Here is a 20,798-nt window from a genome sequence, read left to right as displayed (position 1 = left end):
CTTAACTCTTTCGAATTAAAAATGAAAAACTATCGTACATGGCAAACGTTACGCTACAAATGTAATCTGAATTCAGTGACATGCATTTGTATTGCTGAGACACTATTATGCTTTCAGAATAACGTAGTAGTGAAAGAATTAATCGGCAGACGAGAGGGCTCAGCTCTCCTAACGAAACGCAGTGCAGGTGGCAAACAACAAAGCTGAACGACACGGATAAATAACATAAGTGTCGCTTCCGAGTGACACCATGAAAAATGGTAAGAATGTCTATCTATTCCCGTCATTGGCGTGGAAGTTCATTCGCTGTGGCGTAAAATTTTGTTGCACAAATTTTAGCACAAATTTCTATCACAGAAGAATCGCGAATGCCGTACCGGCCTCACGTTCCGGTGTTGTTGCTAGTAGGGACGAGGCCGAATGTACAATGCTGTTCCATCGTAAATTCTGCTTGCCAGTGCTTGCTGCATTAACTAATATTACGTCCAACATCTCAAATATGTGGCATCTACTCTTACAAACACTTCAAATGTAGCACTAGTTTCTTAGTGAGGACCCTGATGCCCAACTCACAAATATTTTAGATGGTAAGATCAGTTTTCTGCTTGCACTTCTCCGTTCCTTATGGTATGTCCAATCGCATGATCGGCCAGGAGTTCCTCTTACGAACAGCCTATGAAGACTTTTCTGAACATGAGCTCTCAGTTTTATATGTACTTCGCTCATAATTTATGCTTCCTGGTCCCTGTCAAGAAAATGGCCTTACGTGAGAAAATTTCTCATTCGAGACCGTTCAGGGAACCGGCTCTTCATGCGTCATGTGTGCTACAAGTACAACATGAGCAGATACGCTGAGGACTACCGACCCAATAACTGACCAACCGTTAAAAGCATTTGCATTAGAAAAATTCTCCGAATGCCGATCGTGAACTTTTAATTCTACACAAAGATTTTTCCAACGACATGCCCCATGCCCCTGTTCATTTCTCGGTGGTTGATTTGAGCGATATCTGGTAGGTGCTACGCAGCGGTCGGCCATCTCCGCGGAGTACAGCTGGTGTCGCTCGGACAGGGCTGCCTTTATCTGAGCATTGTAGAGCATGAGCTTCTCCACGCAGTCGGGTTCTTCCACGAGCAGATGCGGCCAGACAGGGACGAGTACATCACCATCATCACGAAGAATATTGACCCCGGTAAGTTCGAGTGGACAAAGAGATCCTCAGAATACTCTGTCAACTGGGTCACATGAATCAACACGAAAGAAAACACTCAGATCCAACGCGGTGTTGGAAACCAAAGGATGTCAAGATTGTTTGAGTTTGCGAGGAAGCTGCAGCAGCGGATAAAACGCGCATGACATCAATTCCTCCATCTGGTAGATCTCTGGGTCAGAAGGACGGATGCGATGTATAATTCTCGTAGAGGAAAGCAGGGCACCTATCTAAATGCGTTTCTTGCTTACACTAAATCCGTTGTGTGACAGTTACAGGTTATGGAGTGTTGGCCCAGAATGCGCGCGTAAACAGTGGACCATAATGTCAATTGGACGAGAGACGTTACTCATATGTACGTTACGTACACATACACTAGGGTCTAGACCAACTAAGCTTCACCTTAAAGAATATTTTTTAGACAAAATTTATTTCTCATGCTTCACAATCAAATTGTGCGATCACTTCAACATGATTTGTATCCTGAATTGGTGACGATGAAGACATAGATTGTTGCGTGCGCTTTCCTTTGGTCTGTTACAAGTGTCGAATAAGCGAAACCTCTCCTGTGTAAGTTGAGAGTTAGAATTTAGATTTTGTGTGCTGCTTGCCATCTTAAACTCTGGCTGCAATTAAAAGTTTATTACAGATGTGATTATTTTTAAAACAATGGTAACATTTCACTGGCTGTACGAGATGGCAGTACGTCGTTTCGAGCTTGTTTTCGCTTCCTGATATGTATGTATTTTCTCTTCATGCAGAGTACATATCCCAGTTTCAAAAGTTGCACCCTGGCCCCAACGACAACTTTGTCCCTTTCGACACTGATTCGGTCATGTTATACGGTGGTGATGCGTTCGCCCGTGAGCGAGGACTCACCACTATGACGGCAAAAGACGGAACGGTGTTGATTCCCGTCTACAACAAAACAGGGCTAAGTGACACCGATATCCTCAGCGTTAACATCCTCTACAACTGCCCCAACTAGCGCCTCAAGCAAGCCTCAAGGAGTAGTTGTCGACATTGAATTCTAAATAACTCGAAAAAAATGAACATGGAATGAATTACGTGCAAAGAGTGCGCTATGATGTCTTCTATAATATACAAAAATAAATTCAGCGTGTTATGTGGGTTTGGCTCCCTAATTAAATGCGTACATTGGCGAATTATCGAGTGTAGGTCACTTCATCTGCAAGCCTAAGCCTGACGCTGTCTTTCCTCTTGTAGCCGTTAGGCCACAGTCATCTGGGGACGTACTCACAAAGTTGTTCGTTTGTAAGTGCTCATTGCCATTGGTCTGCTGCATTCGTTATCATGTCCAGCAGGAGAACAATTATTGCATAGAAGCTTCCTGTGAGTACGGGCCCCGGTGAAAGTTTCGAACGGAATTATGGGCATTTGACGACCAAGACGTCTTCTTTATGCCGGTGTTGACGGAATAGATATATGGTGCGTCGTTAGGGAAACCACTAGTATTGCATTCGCTGGCCACCCCTTTTGGGATAGCTGAGTCAATGATTGCTAAAGATGCATCCTTTTCCTTTTGCAGTGACTGTCCTGATGACTGACATTGCACTTTCTCCGAAATATAAATATGGTCCTTTAACTTTCTCCAATTAACAAGCCTCGCTTAGCGGCGATATATTTCTATAGCCTACGCCCAAGTCTTCATTCCATGAGCGCTGTGGTATGCACTGGCTGCTAAATACTTGATGCATTGATATAAAAGAGCTGACAGCGTTCTTTGTGCATAGATGATGAGCATATCTTAGTAAGAATATACCCGCTACGGCTTCGACGGATGACAATTAGGCCGGCTAGATATTCACTGATAAATTCCTTCAGCATTGCCCAGTGGAATGCACATCCGTGGGAAATGTGATAATAAATACGCAGCCTTACAACAGAGTGATGATGATGATGACATCGAAGTAATGAATGAAACAGTAACGGGGCTGGCTTCAGAGGCAGATATTGAAGTGGAAGGCAAGGCACCAAGCCAACCACTTGGCAAGCTATCCCAAGTAACAAAGGACCAAATAAAGAAACGACAAAGAAGGAAAGTCTGCAACTCAAGAGATAGGATAGAATTTGCGGAACTGTCAAAACTGATCAACAAGGCGAAAATAAGTGATATTCACAATATACCATGAGAAAGACTGAAGAAGCCGTGAAAAATGGGCGCAGCGTGAAATCAGTGAGAAGAAAACTTGGATAGGACAAACTAAGATGCATGCACTGAAGGATAAGCAGGGTAATATCATCAGCAATATCGAAGGTGTAATAAAAGCAGCAAAAGAATCCTATACTGACCTCTACAGTGCTGAGAGGACTCACGAGTACTCCATTCGAAACAATAATGAACAGGATACACAAACTCCTCCTATAACTTGAGTTGGGGTCAGAAGGGCTTTGCAAGACATGAAACGGGGAAAAAGGGCAGGAGAAGATGGAATAGCAGTCGATTTAATCAAAGATGGAGGAGACCTAATGCTATAAAAACTGGCGGCTCTCTATACGTAGTGTCTATCAACTGTAAGGGTCCCAGAAAACTGGAAGAATGCAAACTTTACGCTAAAGCACAAAAAGGGAGACGTTAAAGACCTGAAAAAGTATAGGCCCATTAGCGTACTCCCATTATTATATAAAGTATTTGCCAAAATAATCTCCAATAGAACAAGAGCAACGCTGGACTTTAGTCAACCAAGGGAACAGGCTGGCTTCAGGAAGGGATGCTCTACAATAGATCACATCCATGTCATTAATCAGGTTACCGAGAAGTCCGCAGAGTACAATAAGCCTCTCTATATGGCTTTCATAGATTAGGAAAGAGCATTAGATGCAGTACAGATGCCAGCAGTCACAGAGGCAATATGTATTTAAGGAATACAGACCGCCTACGTAAATGCCGCGAAATATATCTGCAGAGATTCCACAGCCATCTTAATTCTACACAATAAAAGTAGGAAGTAACCATAAAGAAAGGGGTCAGACAAGGAGGCACAATCTCTCGAATGCTATTCACTGAGTCCTTGGAAGAAGTATTCAAGCTATTAAACTGGGAATTTTTAAGACAGGCTCAGCGGCGAACACTTAAGCAACGTGGACCAACGCAAGGGGGCCAACTCAGCGGACTTGTTCCACATGAGCTCCCGATTCAAAGTGGACTTCTTGCGGACTGCTCCCTGGAAGCGCCAGAACATCTGCACCATTCGACGCAGCTCGAAAAGCGGCATTCAGAGATACCATCCGCAGCGCTGTGAGTTCATTTTTCACAGATTTACCCGCTTTGACAGCAGCAAGGCGGCGGCCGCCAAGCTAAGCCTACGGAGGATTGCCAAGCTTTGCTCCCCGAGGCCACGCGCCTCGCGCCACGGCCACGAGCCTCCTGCCCGTGCCCGAGCTTTGAGACCGAGCTTGTCGCCTCCTGAAGCATCTGCCCGCTGCGTACTGGTCCTTCGAAGGCGGGGTACGCTTCATACTGAAGATGGAATATCAATCAAGTGGCGGGGGAGGATATCTCCCCGGAAGAGGTTACCCAAGTTCAAGGCTGGCAATCTGCGGGGGCCAGAAGAGTTAGCGCCAAAACGCGCACGGCTGACACTAATGCGGCATCGCCCCAGCCGGGAGCGCGCCGTGGCAAATCAGGCGGTGCTGCGCTAAAATCCAAAGTTATACGAGCGGGACGAATGCCCTCACTTCCTCGAGATGACATCAAGATTGTGATCAGGCCGCGAGGTGGACTCAATATCTTTAAGACAGGCGTTGTCACGGTGGCTGACGCAATACTCGCCGCCGCTGGCATCAGTCAGGAAGATCTATGCCAAGATACTCTATGCCCGAATCTACAGCAAAATATTATGGTTGCCAGTACTGTTCGCGAGAATGCGAACCGCTACGTCCGGATGAGGCAGATGCTCATCTCGGACAAGGTATATGAGCTCAGTGCCTACGAGACGGCCCCACACTCCACGTGCAAGGGGGTGATCCGCAACATCCCTCTTCAAGACGGCCCTGACGTCATCGATGCCAAGATTGTCAACGCCAATAATCCACTCGCCTTAGCAGCGAAGAGAACAGCTCAAACCGGCACGGTCATCGTCGCGTTCGACGGGCATCGTGTACCAAACTTTGTAAGGTATGGACCGCTACTCATGCAGTGCTCACTCTACCGCAAGCAAATCGACGTGTGCTATACGCGCGGCCGCCTGGGTCATTGCGCCGACGTGTGTCCCAATCCAGGTGATGCTATTTGCCGTGGCTGTGGTGCCCGTAGTCCCGATGAGCAGCATCAGTGTACCCCCAAGTGTAAACTCTGTGGTGGCCAGCATCTCACGGCTAATAAGGACTGTGCTCAAAGGTTCAAGATCCCATACATCGTGCGTCGTCGTCGCAGTGAGCGCGCCAAGATGGCCGGTGCCGCGTCACCGGCCCCACAGCCGCGCTCGGACACTGCGGAACTCGTCCAGGCTTCGTCCACTTCGGGTGCTCAGCGCAGAGGACGCTCCCGTTCCAGGGGCCGCTCGAGAGTCCGTTCCGTGTCCAGGGGCCACTCCACCTCCAGGGAACGTTCCGGCTCCCGCCGTGGGTCCAAAGGACGGGCCTGTTCCCGGGGACGCTCCGGTTCTCGGCCTCGCTCCAGCTCCAGGCCGGGGCGCGACACGTCGAGGCGGACCAGGTCCCGCTCCCGCACGCCCACCGCCCTTAGAAGCAAGTTCACGCTCTCCTGGGCCGACAAGGTTCGAGGGGGACGTAAGGGTCCAAGAGGTGACGACCCGCCTCGCGATTCGCACCATGCACACGAGCTCGAGGAGTTGCGACGAGTTAACGAGCAGTTGAGGAAAGAAAACGCGCAGGTTAAACAAGAAATGTGCAGGCTAGCTGCGGAGATGGCGGAGATTAGGAAGCTCGCGCTTTCACCCTCCTCGCCGCAACCCGCTTTGGCCCCGGTCGCCATGGATACGTCCGAGACATCCCACGCGGCTCGCGCGCCCAAGCGTCGAGCGGTAGAGAACAGAGAGGAAGACGAGAAAATAAAATTGCTCTCAGAACTCAAGAATGCCTTCGCCAGCATCCAGGCTAGCTTAGCAAAGGTCGAGGAAGCTATAGCGCACCCAAAAATGGGCTTAGGTGCACTCAGTGAACGAATAAGCAAATTAGAGGTCGATGCCAGGAGAGAACCCAGCCCCGCTCCTTCGCAGGTCGCAGGACGACGTCATGTACTAGTACCGCCGACGGAGGGCACAATTTTCAGGGCCATTCAAGCCTCCTCTCAGCCTAGCCATGGATAGTGCGGACGAGAACTTTAGTATCTGGCAATGGAACTGCGGAGGGTTTCCCAATGAGAAGCCGCTTCTGCAGCAATATTTAAGAACTCTCACGGTTAAGCCCCAAATCATCGCTATCTAGGAAGTTGCAACTAGTACTCCTATCAAACTCGCAGGTTATCAGGTAGTTTCCTCCCATTCAGGAGGTAGGGGAGTTGCTGCCCTTGTCAACAAAAGGTACAATTGCCTCTCTCGCGACCTCGGTGCTTTTGGTGATGGCATCGAGTACGTCATGACTGAAATCCTGATGAACCCACCCAGAAAGGGCCTCAGAAGAAACAGCCTCTTTATCCTCAACGTATACTGCAGCCCCAGCTTGCGCAGGGCGAGGGCGAACTCTCTCCTCAAGAGGGCCGTCGGCCAGGCAGGTGGGCACCCCCTTGTCGTCGTCGGGGATTTCAACGCCCCACATAGGGTGTGGGGGTACACCTATGACACGCCCAAGGGACGCGAACTGTGGCAGACTGCGATGGAGCTGGACTTGACCCTTATTACCGATAAGGACTTCCCCACTAGGAGAGGCAACTCCGCATGCCGGGACACTACCCCAGAACTCTCTTTTGTCAAGAACGTAGGGGAGGGCAAGTGGGTTTACACGTCTCTAGACCTCGGAAGTGACCACTACGTGATCGAAGTCTACCTCCCGATTGCCCGCTATAAGACGAGGAAATTCAAGCTGATCGACTGGGACGTGTTCCGCAGGATCAGAGCCGAGCGCGCACCGATGGCCGAGACAGATTTGGAAGGTCGGTGCAAAGGGATCAGGGATGACGCCGCGGCGGCAACTAAGGAGGTCGTCACTGAGCTCAAGGTTGATAAGATGGATAGCAGGTTGGCGCACTTGCTGGAAACCAAGCAAGCCCTCCTCACGAAATGGAAGGGGCAGAAGCATAACAGGAGGCTCCGCAAGAAAGTTTCGGAGGTTAACAGGGAGATTGAGCAGCACTGCAAGAACCTGTGTAAGCAACAATGGGATGAGCTCTGCGAATCCTTCGAGGGTCAGCTCAGATCAGGCAAGAGCTGGGGTCTGCTCAAACACCTTCTCGATGAGGGCAGCACCAGATCCAGCCAGAGACGATCCCTCGCGCGAGCCATCCACCTCGCTACGGACTCTACCCCGGACGAGTTGATTGTCGACGGGCTCATAGACAGGTACCTGTCGGTCGCGGATAGCTCTGCCCTTACCCAGTTCCCGGACTACGCGGGGTCTGCGGTGCCGGAGTTGGACCAGGACTTTACCGCGGCCGAGATCCGAGATGTCCTCTTCTCACTCAACGTCAAATCTGCCCCTGGCCCAGATGGCGTCACTAACAGGATGCTGAGGAATCTCGATGATGAGTCGATCAACTTTCTCACTGAAAGGATTAATGAAGTCTGGCGCAGTGGACAGGTCCCCACACAGTGGAAGGCGGCCTGCACGGTACTCATCCCCAAACCCGGTAAAGCACTAGGAATAGAGAATCTAAGACCAATTTCCCTGACGTCCTGTGTCGGTAAGGTGGCAGAGCATGCCCTGCTCAACCGGCTCAAGGTGCACATCGAGGCCAATGGCATGTACACCCACAATATGATTGGTTTCAGAGCCGGCCTCTCGACACAGGACGCCATGAAGCTGATAAAGCATCAGATCATCGACCGGAGCACGGGAGATACCAGAGCCATCCTTGGATTAGACCTGCAGAAGGCGTTCGGCAATATCTCACACGAGTTGATTCTCCAGTCTATTGCCGGCCTCGGGCTCGGGAAGAGGGCCTACGACTTCGTCCGATCCTTCCTTAGCCAGAGAACTGCCAAGCTCAAGGTAGAAGGATACCTTTCGCAAGAAATCACCCTCGGTTCACGCGGCACGCCTCAGGGCTCAGTCATCTCGCCAACATTATTTAACATCGCAATGATCGGGCTTTCTAAGGAGCTGGCGAAGATTCAAGGAATCAACCATTATACAGGCACGTACCCAGGATTTTTTTTCGGGGGGGGCCCACCACCTCCATCAACATCATCATCATCAACATCCTGTTTTATGTCCACTGCAGGATGAAGGCCTCTCCCTCCAATGCGATCTCCAATTACCCCTGTCCTGCGCCAACCGATTCCAACTAGCACCCGCGAATTTCCTAATTTCATCGCTCCGTCGATTCTTTTGTCCTCCTCGATTGCCTTTTCCTTCTCTTGGTAGCCATTCTGTAATCCTAATGGTCCAACGGTTATCTAACCGGCGCATAATATGACCTGCCCAGCTACATTTTTTCCTCTTGATGTCAATTAGAATATCGTATATACCCGTTCGCTCTCTGATCCAAACCGCTCTTTTTCTCTCTTAACGTTATGCCTAGCAATCTTCGTTCGATCGCTCTTTGCGCGGTCCTTAACTTGCTCTCAAGTCTTTGCCCCATATGTCAGCACTGGCAAAATGCACTGATTGCACACCTTACTTTTCAATAATAATGGTAAGCTTCCAGTCAGGAGCTGGCAATGTCTGCCGTATGCGATCCAACCTATTTTTATTCTTCTGTGAATTTCCTTCTCATGATCAGGGTTGCCTGTGAATAATTGACCTAGATAAACGTGCTCCTTCACAGTCTCTAGTGGACGACTGGCGATCCTGATCTCTTGTTCCTTTGTTGTTGTTGTTGTTGTTGTTGTTGTTGTTGTTATTGTTGTTGCAGCCTGTGGCCCGTGTGGCTCCTACCCACGATGGGGGATTGGCCAAGAAATGGGTAGATTATTCCAAAATAATATAGAGCATAAATTTCCTAATATCTATGCGAACAGCACTGAATAGGGTTGAATTACCGGCTAAAATAAAATCAGGAAGGTGCTGTTGAATGAGGAATAATTAATTTAAAAGTAATAAAAAATAGAATCTAGCAGGGCATTCGTTTAGATTCTGTAAGGAATGTTTGGACAGCGAAGCATGCATCCCTGTGGCTGAATCCCAATGTGGACGCCCCGAATGAAGGAATTGCAGTTTCTGTCAAGTCCTGGCCAATTCTTCGAAAAGGTATCTCCAACAATCTTTTTCTTGACGCAGCAAAGCGGCGGCAAGATAGAAGAAAGTGCTGTATCGTCTCCTCCTCCTCACAAAAAGAACAAAGGGGAGAGGGAACCAAACCCGACCTGTATAAATAGAAATTTATGGAGGAAATGCGGCAGCGTAATTTGGTGAGGCAGACCTCAAGCATCTTTGTGTAACAAGATTCGCTATGCCAGGGAAATGCCAGGTGTTTATACTCTGGAGAAGCTGTCAAATGTGGGTTTCTGGGTTTCTGCGGGTTTCAAATGTGGTTTCTGTCAAATAGGAGTTTCTGTATCCTGTTCATTACTGTTTCTAAGTGAGGTATTGTGACTCCTCTTGGTACTGTATACACGTCAGCTTAGAATTTTTCCGCTGCTTTTACTATATCTTCGAGATTGCTGATGATATTTCCCTTTTTATCTTTTAGTGCATACATCATGGTTTGTCCTATGCCAGGTTTTCTTTTTTACTGATTTCAGGCTGCGTTCATTTTTTACGGCTTCTTCAGTGTTTCTCATGTTATAGTTTCGAATATCAGTTATTTTAGCCTTGTTGATCAGTTTTGACAGTTCCACGAATTGCGTAACGCTGTGCGGCCGCCAGTCCCATACAACCACGTAGAGCGCAGGACTCTGCGATTCTAGACGTACTGCGCTCACCGCGAAAGGTTAGAAAAACACCCACATAAGCACAGCAGAGAAGTGGCTACGTGAGGCGGTTCGACCGATAACTGTAGAAGCGTCATTCAAAACAAGTAATTGTTCTCCACTTCCGGCGGCGTTTTCTCTACTTTTTCAATAAAAAGATGTTGATCCATAAACAGTCTCATGAACAACGCTTAACTTTTTTATTATTCGCTTTTGCTTGCAGTTTGGTTGTTGCCTTGGCTCTCTCCCTTAGTATATCGCTTAATTTCTCTTTGTTTCCAGTTGCCAATTTTGCACGAAAAGTGCTACACAGTTAGGGAAAAACAGACGAGGTAACGGGCCACAGTCATCTTGCTCATGGGTTTAAGGGTTATTGCAGGGTTTCATGATGGACGCTCTTTCACATTATTTTATTTCCCACCTTATCTAACCCATATCACGTGTATATGGTTCCGAACATCTGCCAGGGTCGCGGCGAGCCGTAACTCAAGAAAATAATGAAGCAAAGGGAAAAGTTAAACGCAATTGGCGTTTTCTCCGGCCGCAACTCGTTCCACGAGAGTACAGACCAGGTGAACAGCCGCATCCCTCTCCTGGTCCCAGGATCAGCCTAAACAAAGAAGGTTGAACTAGCAAAAGCAACAGCTGTGCGCGTGACGGTTGAATAGATGGTGACAACTGAACGCATCTCGAGTTGATCGCGCGGGTGCCGAATCTATGAGAAACCTGTCCTTCACATTACAAGAGGTGCCGATAACTACCGCCGTCTAAAAGGAGTGAAAAAGGCAGCATAATGCTGACCGATGAACAGCTGTCAAGTCTCAACATTGATCTGGTGGCGCTTTAGGAATGTGTGAGTGGTGGCGAGGGTGGGGAGGGGGGGGTATGCCACTTGATTTCGGGGGGGGCCCGGGCCCCCCCGGGCCCCCCCCTGGGTACGTGCCTGCAACCATACCATCTACACAGATGACATCACCATCTGGTGCGTCGGTGGGAGCGATGGCCAAGTTGAAGCCGCCATGCAGAGCGCCATCGATGCGACCGAGCGCTTCCTCCTCCCCACTGGGCTCAGATGTTCTCCATCAAAATCTGAGCTACTTCTCTACAAGAAAAGACCCAGAGGCGGCGGCCATCGTGATTGGAAACCGGCGTCCAAAAGCGAAATACGGCTATTCACTGGTGACGGGTCTCCGGTGCCCAGAGTGGACTCGCTCAGAATATTGGGGATGTACATCGAGTCTAACGGTTCCAATGGAACCGCACTCAGAAAGATCGCCGTCAAGACAGAGAATGCTCTCGGCCTCATTCGGAGGATTGCCAACAGGCACCGGGGAATCAAGGAAGACAATCTCATCCGCATTATACATGCTTTTGTTCTCTTCCACCTTTCGTACTCGGTGGCCATGCATAATTGGCATGTTGCAGAGAGGAACAAGCTCAATTCACTCATCAGAAAAGTCTTTAAGCTTGCCCTCGGCTTACCTGCAAGCACCCACACCGAAAACCTGTTGAAGCTCGGAGTCCACAACACGCTTGAAGAGATTATCGAGGCACAAGAGCACTCACAGCTGCTTAGGCTATCCGGCACCCCGACGGGCCGCAAGATACTCGACGAGATGGGTCTCAATCCTGTCGACCAGTGCCCTGACGCCGTGCGGATTCCCAGCGACATCAGGTCTCAACTGGACATCGCGCCCCTTCCCCGCAATATGCACCCCGCAAACAACGTCGGCAGACGTCGAGGCAGGGGTACAGCTCTGCTCGAGCGTGTCCGTAATAACCACATTGAGGCAAGCTTCGTGGATGCCGCGGCATATGTCCAACAAGAGGCATTTGCCGTCCCCATCGTAGACTCCAATTCAAGGCTCATTTCCTGCGCTACGGTACGCACTTCGAGGCCCGTGGTAGCCGAACAGGTTGCGATCGCGCTGGCTGTGCTCGATGGTCGCAGAGAGGCGATATATAGTGATTCCAAGGCAGCCATTAAGGCCTACCAAACCGGTATGGTCTCCCCCCAGGCCCTCCGCATTCTCCAAAGCACCAAAAGTATCTCTCCGCATTCTCTCATTTGGTTTCCCGCTCACTTGGGGTCGATTGAGGGTTCTCCCTCTAACCCTAACGAGGGCGCACACGAGGCCGCGCGAGGACTCGCTGACCGCGCTGCCTCAGCCGTCCCCCTGCCCCGCGGGGAACCCTTGCTTACGTATAATGAAATCACGACACACTACTATCTGCCAAGACGGGTATTCCCCTCCCGCACCCAGCCTTATGCAGGGCGCAGGCGGTTACCCTTCGACTTTTACAAGCCCCTGCGTACCCTAACCTCGCGGTTCTTCATGCCATATACCCTGAAAGATATCACACTGCGGACTACCCTGCCTGTGGACTAAGGGCAACATTGGACCATGTGTTGTGGGACTGCGAAGCCATCGGCTCCTCCTTCAGCGAGGATAGGTGGGCTGCGCTGTTGGGCAGCCCCGAACTCAGTGACCAAACCCTGGCCGTCCAGAGTGCCCGCGATCGGGCCGTCAAGCTCGGCTTGGCGGTCCCTACGTGGGACTAGCCGGGTGGCGCGGGGTCTCCCCTGCGTCTTCTCTGGACCTAATAAAGTTATTTCACTCACTCACTCACTTAAGCAACGTAATTGGTTTACCGATGACATTGTTCTATTCAGCAAAAGTGCAGGCGAGTTACAACAAATGATTAAGGAATTGAACAGGGAGAGTGTAAGAACAGGGTTGAAGGTATAATATGCAGAAGACAAAGATAATGATGAATAACCGGGCAAGGGACCAAGAGTTCAGGATCGCAAGTAAGCCTTTAGACTCTGTGATGGAGTATGTTTACCTAGATCAACTAATCACAGGGAACCCCAACCATAAGGAGAAACTTCACAGAAGAATAAAAATGGGTTGGATCACATACGGCACACATCGTGAGCTCCTGACTGGAAGCTCACCATTATCATTGAAAAAAAAGCTATACAATTAGTGTATTTTACAGGTGCTGACGTATGGGGCAGAGAGTTGGAGACTGACAAAGAAGCTTGAGAACAAGGTATGGACCGCGCAAAGAGCGATGGTAGGAAGAATGCTAGGCATAACATTAAGAGACAAAGAGCGGTTTGGATCAGAGAGCAAACGGGCATAGACGATATTCTAATTGTTATTAAGAGAAAAAAATGGCACTGGGCGGATGATGTTGTGCGCAGATTATATCACCGTGGGACCATTAGGGTGACACAATAGGTACTAAGAAAAAGGAACCGCAGTAGAAGTCGGCAGAAGACTAGGGGGGGGGGGGAGAAGAAATGAGGAAATTTGCGGGTGCTAGTTGGAATCGGTTGGTGCAGGACAGGGGTAATTGAAGATCGCAGAGAAAGGCCTTTGTCCTGCAGTGTACATAAAATAGTATGATGATGAGGATGATGATGATGACGAATTTTTGATGAAATTCTTCATTTGTGAGCTGTAGAGTCTCACAGGCAATGCGCCAGATGTTATTAAATGTAGTTATTCAGCATGATTCTTAGATACGAAGGAAAAATATATTGAAACTTTTGTTTTCCCACCCTCGAATAGGTTACATTTGCGCTTTCTATTCATGCCGCTAAGCTTTTTACACCATCAGATCATTGGCATATTCCTGAATTAACTGCAGTAGATAAAATGCGAACAGTGTACCGAAATAATTCTTGGGGCATCATAAAAAATTACAGCTAACAACGACAGAGGCTGTTTCAGATAAGGCGCGACGGTGACGCCAGGTGCCAGGTGCCAGGTGACGCTGACGCGCGCTGGGCTTCCGCCTCACCCTCCCTCGCTCCTCGTCCTCATAACGTGCCAGGGGAAAGATGGTCAATCACTTAGCGAACAATTAAAAAATTGTAGAGGAACTCCAAATACAGCTCTCTGTTGCTGAATACGTGCTGTTACATAGAAGTGTTTTTCCGAGCGGGAAAGAGCACCGCAAATGCACGAAACTTTGCTTCGCGGTTTTACTTTCAAGATCGGACATACACATTTATGAAGCATGTGTTAGGCAACAAAAGGTGTTTCGGCAGTTTTATGCGAAGCATATTACGAGAGCTCAACCCAGCTCCTCAGGCGCGGCGGTGTCGCCATGAAATCACGTGACACCGTGACGTCACGACAGAGGAGATGTGGCTTTGGCTCAACTCTTGCAAGACGGGCTGGGTGGGAATCGAACCAGGGTCTCCGGAGTGTGGGACGGAGACGCTACCACTGAGCCACGAGTACGATGGTTCAAAGCGGTACAAAAGCGCCTCTAGTGAATGCGGTGTTGCCTTAGAAACGAGCTGTTTCTAAGGCGTGCGTCTCTTGCTCAGGCGCACATTTCGTTGCCGCGCCGAACGCTGGTTTGCTCGACGCTCACCGCGTCCAATGCGGGGCGCGTAGTCGCTGCCCTGTAGCCCATTGTCTTACACCCCTTGGCGGGTCGACGGGGAGGCTGTCGCGTTCCACTCTTGAAGGCGAATAAGTAATGCATGAGTTGTTTCTTCGTCTAGCCGAACCAAATATAGCCAAGCAACAGCAGTTCACCAGGCTAAACAGTGGTTCAACAACTAAAATAAAGGCTAGTATGCTTCGCATCCTGGGCTTAACCTTACCTAAGCCACAGCCATTTTTTTCATGTTACGCTACAATTTTCTCATTGAGATTTCTCATATAATTATTATATTTGAGAAGCTCAATAATTATTTCAGAATAATTGTTTAGTAGGGGGAATGAAGAAAATAGTATGAGCATCTTCATGCAACGGCAAAGAAAATTACCTTTGGTTTGTCCAGCTACGTGGCATTTGCGTATTGTTTAACTATGGCAAAAGTTAGCTGCGGTATCCGTTATTATTGTGGCAAAGAAAATCACGCTGGCCCCGGTAGTATAATAATGAAGAAAGAGAGTGCACAGAATTTGCACAGTGTATTCTACAACGTCTCGGCTGGTGAACCAGCCCTTGTCAAGTAACAAGCACAGTCCATTGGGTTTCCCTATAGACACGCTATACATGAGATAGTGTAGTCGAGATTTCGGCGGAAGCCCGTCTGGCCGGGATGAGAGATGGCTAAGAAAGACGTACACCGATCGAGTGGAACCTATTAAAAGAGAAGACGTTTCCGCTTCCTTACGGAAGCCTTGCTGACCTTAGGGCGAAAAAGGTGGAAGTGACTGTATAAACAGGTTTCAACATGTGGGCGTTTGCACCTCGCGTAAGATGGGGGGAGGATTCGTTCGTTTCGATTGAGCGTGTGCGCTCTTGATTGTATCTCGAGGGTCTCCAGGCTTAGACATGACTTCGTTTCATTCCTGGCTGGTTAAACTTTACTTCATCCAGTCAATATTGTGCATAGTCGTTGCTGCGTGCTGAGCCGTAGCATTTGCAGCCACTCTTTCCTTATCTACATGGTTTTGAAGTTGGCGCAGACGCTGTTTAAACTTTCCCTTCTCCCCCATGAAGACATAATCGCAATCCACACGGGGTATCTTGTAAACAACGCAAGGAAAGGCTTCCTTCGATAGTTTGTCCGTCCCGCTAACGAGTGCATGCCTCAGTTAGCGTACAGGAACGTGAGCCACCTACCCATTTGACGTAGTAGTTCTGCGCAAACCCGTAAGGTGGAGAGAAGTAATTAATAAAGGGAAAATCAGACATCCACCCATTTCGTAGTGATTGCTACAAAGGAAACCCTTATGGGTTCCTCGAAAGAAATAACTCAGAGTTGAAGAAAAATTTGTCCTGGTCCGGGACTCGAACCCGGGACCACCGCCTTTCCGGGGCAGCCGCTCTAACATCTGAGCTAACCAGGCCGCTAGCAGATGGCATGGCGAAGTCGAATTTGTCGGCAACACGAAGCAAAGGCAAGTGTTTGACGTAGTAGTTCTGCGGAAAACCGCAAGGTGGAGAGAAGTAATTAATAAAGGGAAAATTTTTCTTCAACTCTGAGGCTTTTTTTTTTGAGGAACGCGTATGGGTTTCCTTTGTAGCATTTGCTACGAAATGGGTGGATGTCGCATTTTGCCTTTATTAATCACCTACCCATTTACGCAGCACTCCTGATAAGGTATCGCTTATTGAGGGCACGTAAGGAATGGAAGCGCGTTTCTTCGGATGGGCACTGCCAGCTTGGAAAGAGTTGAACAAACGGTGTTCCACAGCATGCACGAATGCAGGTGGCTAACCGCTCTTCGAAAGGTCTTTCTGGGTTGTCTGCACATTAGAATTTAGGTCTTCAGGTGTCACGCAAATGCGGCTCGTACGGCACAACAGGGAGGCAACCACTGACCTTTTTTGAGCGTCAGGGTGCACAGAGAAGAAATTCAGGTAGCGGCCTGTGTGCCTACTCTTTCTGAATACGCTGAAAGAAAATGCACCATTGGGTCTTTTCACCAACACATCGAAAAAGAAAAGCAGTTTCTGTTTTGTTTCCATCTCCACCATGAACTGAATGTAATCTGCTTGATTGTTTCGACACGTGGTGAAAACTTTCAGAGCAGAGCACTTTACTACGCAAAACCAACAGTCAACGTGGCGTAGAAAAATTATTGGAAATGGGCTGAAAGAAGCGAGCACGTGCCTCTGCAGCCATCTCATTGTCAGATTAGCAGCGAGACGGAGGCACCCATTGGTGTGCCGTGGACTTCCTTGTAGATGAGCTTGTTAAAACAGAAGTGGGTGTTGCCCAGGCAAAAATTGAGGAGACTCTTCGAGTGGGAAACACCAAACGGCGACCTTTACGGTTGCCGTTTGAATAGCAGAGCACGCTTCCACGGCCATGTCAGTAGATATGGAAGTGAACAGAGACACAACGTCAAATGAAACTATCACCTTGTAGACGTCGAGGACGAGATGCCGAACTTTGGCAACGAAATTCGGGGAGTTCCACGCATGCGTTATATTTTTTCAGACGAGAGGGGGCAAAATTCTGTACACAACGCCGTATAGCTTGTACAAAGGGGGAACGAGTAAAATACACAGGGGTTCTGAAAGGGACATCTGGTTTATGAATGTTCGGTAAGCCATAAAGCGCCGAGGGTGCCCAATTACACAAAAGAATCGAGTAGCATGAGTACTTGTTCTCAGGAGAAACGAAGTGCAACACCTCTGCTAGGAGTTTCCGTACTTTTTCTGTACCTTCAAAGCAGGGTCCTGGGTCAGGCGAACGTAACTGTCCTGGTCGTCAAGCAGGTTCAGCATTTTTCTTTTGTACACCGCCGGAAAGCCTGCGTTCCTTAGCAGAAAGCAGTGAAGTGAATTTTCGCTGATGCAGCCAAGAGAGGACACGGGTAACGCGGGGGCGGGCCTCATCCCGGTGGGATTGATAAACTTGGCTAATGGCGTGCTCCACAGCGCAAACCACCTTTCTCACTTTCAGGGCAGGACCAACATTAAAGTTGGTCCCGCCTAGCTCAAGAACAGAGGCCCCAGCAGGATCAAGTTTGTGGGAAGACTGATTATATACCGCTGCAGTCACCCCGTGTGGACGATGGGGTTTGGCTGTGCCCGAGAGTCTGTGAAGTTCGACTTCGTGTGTAAACTCGGCATGGCGTCTCCGTCTTGTATTTTAATATGCTTTATTTGGTCGGTGTACGTCATCGGTAAATTGAACATTAAAGACAGTTTACATAAAAACAGACATACATGCGACATAATGACATACTCACGACATATAGCAACATTGCACGTGACAAAAACAGAAATACCCTTCTCATCATCATCATCATCATCATCATCATCATCATCATCATCATCATCAGCCTGGTTACGCCCACTGTAGGGCAAAGGCCTCTCCCATACTTCTCCAACAGCCCCGCTCATGTACTAACTGTGGCCATGCCGTGCCTGCGAACTTCTTAATCTCATCCGCCCACCTAACTTTCTGCCGCCCCCTGCTACACTTCCCTTCCCTTGGGATCCAGTCCGTAACCCTTAATGACCATCGGTTATCTTCCCTCCTCAATACATCTCCTGCCCATGCCCATTTCTTTTTCTTGATTTTAACTAAGATCTCATTAACTCGCGTTTGTTCCCTCACACAATCTGCTTTTTTTCTTATCCCTTAACGTTACACCTATCATTCTTCTTTCCATAGCACGTTGCGTCGTCCTCAATTTGAGTAGAACCCTTTTCGTAAGCCTCCAGGTTTCTGCCCCATAGGTGAGTACTGGTAAGACACAGCTATTATATACTTTTCTCTAGAGGGATAATGGCAACCTGCTGTTCATTATCTCAGAATGCCTGCCAAATGCACCCCAGCCCATTCTTATTCTTCTGATTATTTCCGTCTCATGATCAGGATCCGCCGTCACTACCTGCCCTAAGTAAATGTATTCCCTTAAGACTTCCAGTGCCTCGCTGCCTATTGTAAATTGCTGTTACCTTCCGAGACTGTTAAGCATTATTTTAGTTTTTTGCAGAATAATTTTTAGACCCACCGTTCTGCTTTGCCTCTCCAGGTCAGTGAGCATGCATTGTAATTGGTCCCCTGAGTTACTAAGCAAGGCAATATCATCAGCGAATCGCAAGTTACTAAGGTATTCTCCATTAACTTTTGTCCCCAATTCTTCCCAATCCAGGTCTCTGAATACCTCCGGTAAACACGCTGTGAATAGCATTGGAGATATCGTATCTCCCTGCCTGACGCCTTTCTTTATTGGGATTTTGTTGCTTGCTTTATGGAGGACTACGGTGGCTGTGGAGCCGCTGTAGATATCTTTCAGTATTTTTGCATACTGCTCACCACACCCTGTTTCCGTAATGCCTCCATGACTGCTGAGGTTTCGACAGAATCAAACGCTTTCTCGTAATCAATGAAAGCTATATATAAGGGTTGCTTATATTCCGCACTTTTCTCTATCACCTGATTGATAGTGTGAATATGATCTATTGTTGAGTAGCCTTTACGGAATCCTGCCTGGTCCTTTGCTTGACAGATCTAAGGTGCTTCTGATTCGATTTGCGATTACCTTAGTAAATAGTTTGTAGGCAACGGAGAGTAAGCTGATCGGTCTATAATTTTTCAAGTCTTTGGCGTCCCCTTTCTTATGGATTAGGATTATGTTAGCGTTCTTCCATGATTCCGGTACGCTCGAGGTAATAAGGCATTGCGTATACAGGGTGGCCAGTTTCTCTAGAACAATTTGTCCACCATCCTTCAACAAATCTGCTGTTACCTGATCCTCCCCAGCTGCCTTCCCCCTTTGCATATCTCCCAAGGCTTTCTTTACTTCTTCCGGCGTTACCTTTGGGATTTCGAATTCGTCTAGACTATTTTCTCTACCATTATCGTCGTGGGTGTCACTGGTACTGTATAAATCTCTATAGAAATCCTCAGCCACTTGAACTATCTCATTCATATTAGTAATGATATTGCCGGCTTTGTCTCTTAACGCATACATCTGATTCTTGCCAATTCCTAGTTTCTTCTTCACTGTTTTTAGGCTTCCTCCGTTCCTGAGAGCATGTTCAATTCTATCCATATTATACTTCCTTATGTCAGCTGTCTTACGCTTGTTGATTAGCTTCGAAAGTTCTGCCAGTTCTATTCTAGCTGTAGGGTTAGATGCTTTCATACATTGGCGTTTCTTGATCAGATCTTTCGTCTCCTGCGATAGTTTGCTGGTATCCTGCCTAACGGAGTTACCACCGACTTCCATTGCACACTCCTTAATGATGCCCACAAGATTGTCGTTCATTGCTTCAACACTAAGGTCCTCTTCCTGAGTTAAAGCCGAATACCTGTTCTGTAGCTTGATCTCGAATTCCTCTACTTTCCCTCTTACCGCTAACTCATCACCCTTCTCAACTACGCTATATATAGACACGTTCCGGCCAGAGCTAACCAAGTAATATAAGCTGGGGTGGCAGCACAGTACCTATGTGGCAGAAAGCACAGAATGGATCGTTACTTTACTAACCACTGCAATGCAAACCACTGAATATCAATCAAAAAAACGTGGGGATAATAAAGCGCCACGCTACAGTACAGCTACAATACAAGCGATACGCGCTGCCCAGTAACCGCCAAAATGAGGAGGAATAATGATACAGGCGTTTATTGGCATCTGTGCGGTGGAATAAATACTGCGTCGTGCAGAGGCTATGGACATTAGTGACATGTAACTGACGTAACTACTCAAAATGGGAGGGTTCTGGAAAATAAAGCATCTAATGGCGTACCGAGGGAGTCATGGCTGATGTCAAGGATGTTTAGTAGGGACGCTAGTTAGTGTGTATGTGCTTTCGTTAATGCCAGATGACACGGTGTTAAACTTCTAGATTAAGTAAGACTAGCGAACTTCTCGATCATGATGGGAATGAGAGCCTGATAGCAAGTATAGTGCCCAGGGTTTTTCGAAAGAATAGTCTGGTAAGCGAATATGTCTTGTTGGTTGGAAGCGTACATGTAGATTGGAAGCGTGTTAGCATGCGATGTGTGGCTATCGAAGCGTGTTCGAACGAGGTTTCTGTTTGGCCAATATGTTGTTTTCTGCAGACCGTGCCGGCATTGAAGCATGTATATAACGTTAGAGGTCTAGTAATTAAAGGATCCGCGAATATTTAAGGCAAAGTCTGAAAA

General features: G+C 48.2%; 1 protein-coding gene across 3 annotated transcripts in view; it reads left to right on the top strand.

Moving 5' to 3' along the window:
- LOC135908261 (astacin-like metalloprotease toxin 1) overlaps positions 1–20,798 on the top strand; it is a 97,874-nt gene that overhangs the window by 66,996 nt on the left and 10,080 nt on the right. For 2 of the 3 annotated variants that reach the window (XM_065440033.1, XM_070533672.1), the window contains 2 exons: positions 1,018–1,193; positions 1,973–2,368. In XM_065440033.1, the coding sequence (XP_065296105.1) occupies positions 1,018–1,193; positions 1,973–2,199 (403 nt within the window). In that variant the 3' untranslated portion in view covers positions 2,200–2,368. Of the gene's footprint in view, positions 1–1,017; positions 1,194–1,972; positions 2,369–20,798 lie in introns of those variants that run through there. The other variant, XM_065440034.1, reaches the window with a different exon arrangement.

The sequence above is a fragment of the Dermacentor albipictus genome, chromosome 2, assembly GCF_038994185.2.
Source record: "Dermacentor albipictus isolate Rhodes 1998 colony chromosome 2, USDA_Dalb.pri_finalv2, whole genome shotgun sequence".
Classification (NCBI taxonomy): domain Eukaryota; kingdom Metazoa; phylum Arthropoda; class Arachnida; order Ixodida; family Ixodidae; genus Dermacentor; species Dermacentor albipictus.
The sequence above is the reverse complement of the archived record's forward strand: the minus strand, read 5'-3'. Positions and strand labels throughout refer to the sequence as shown.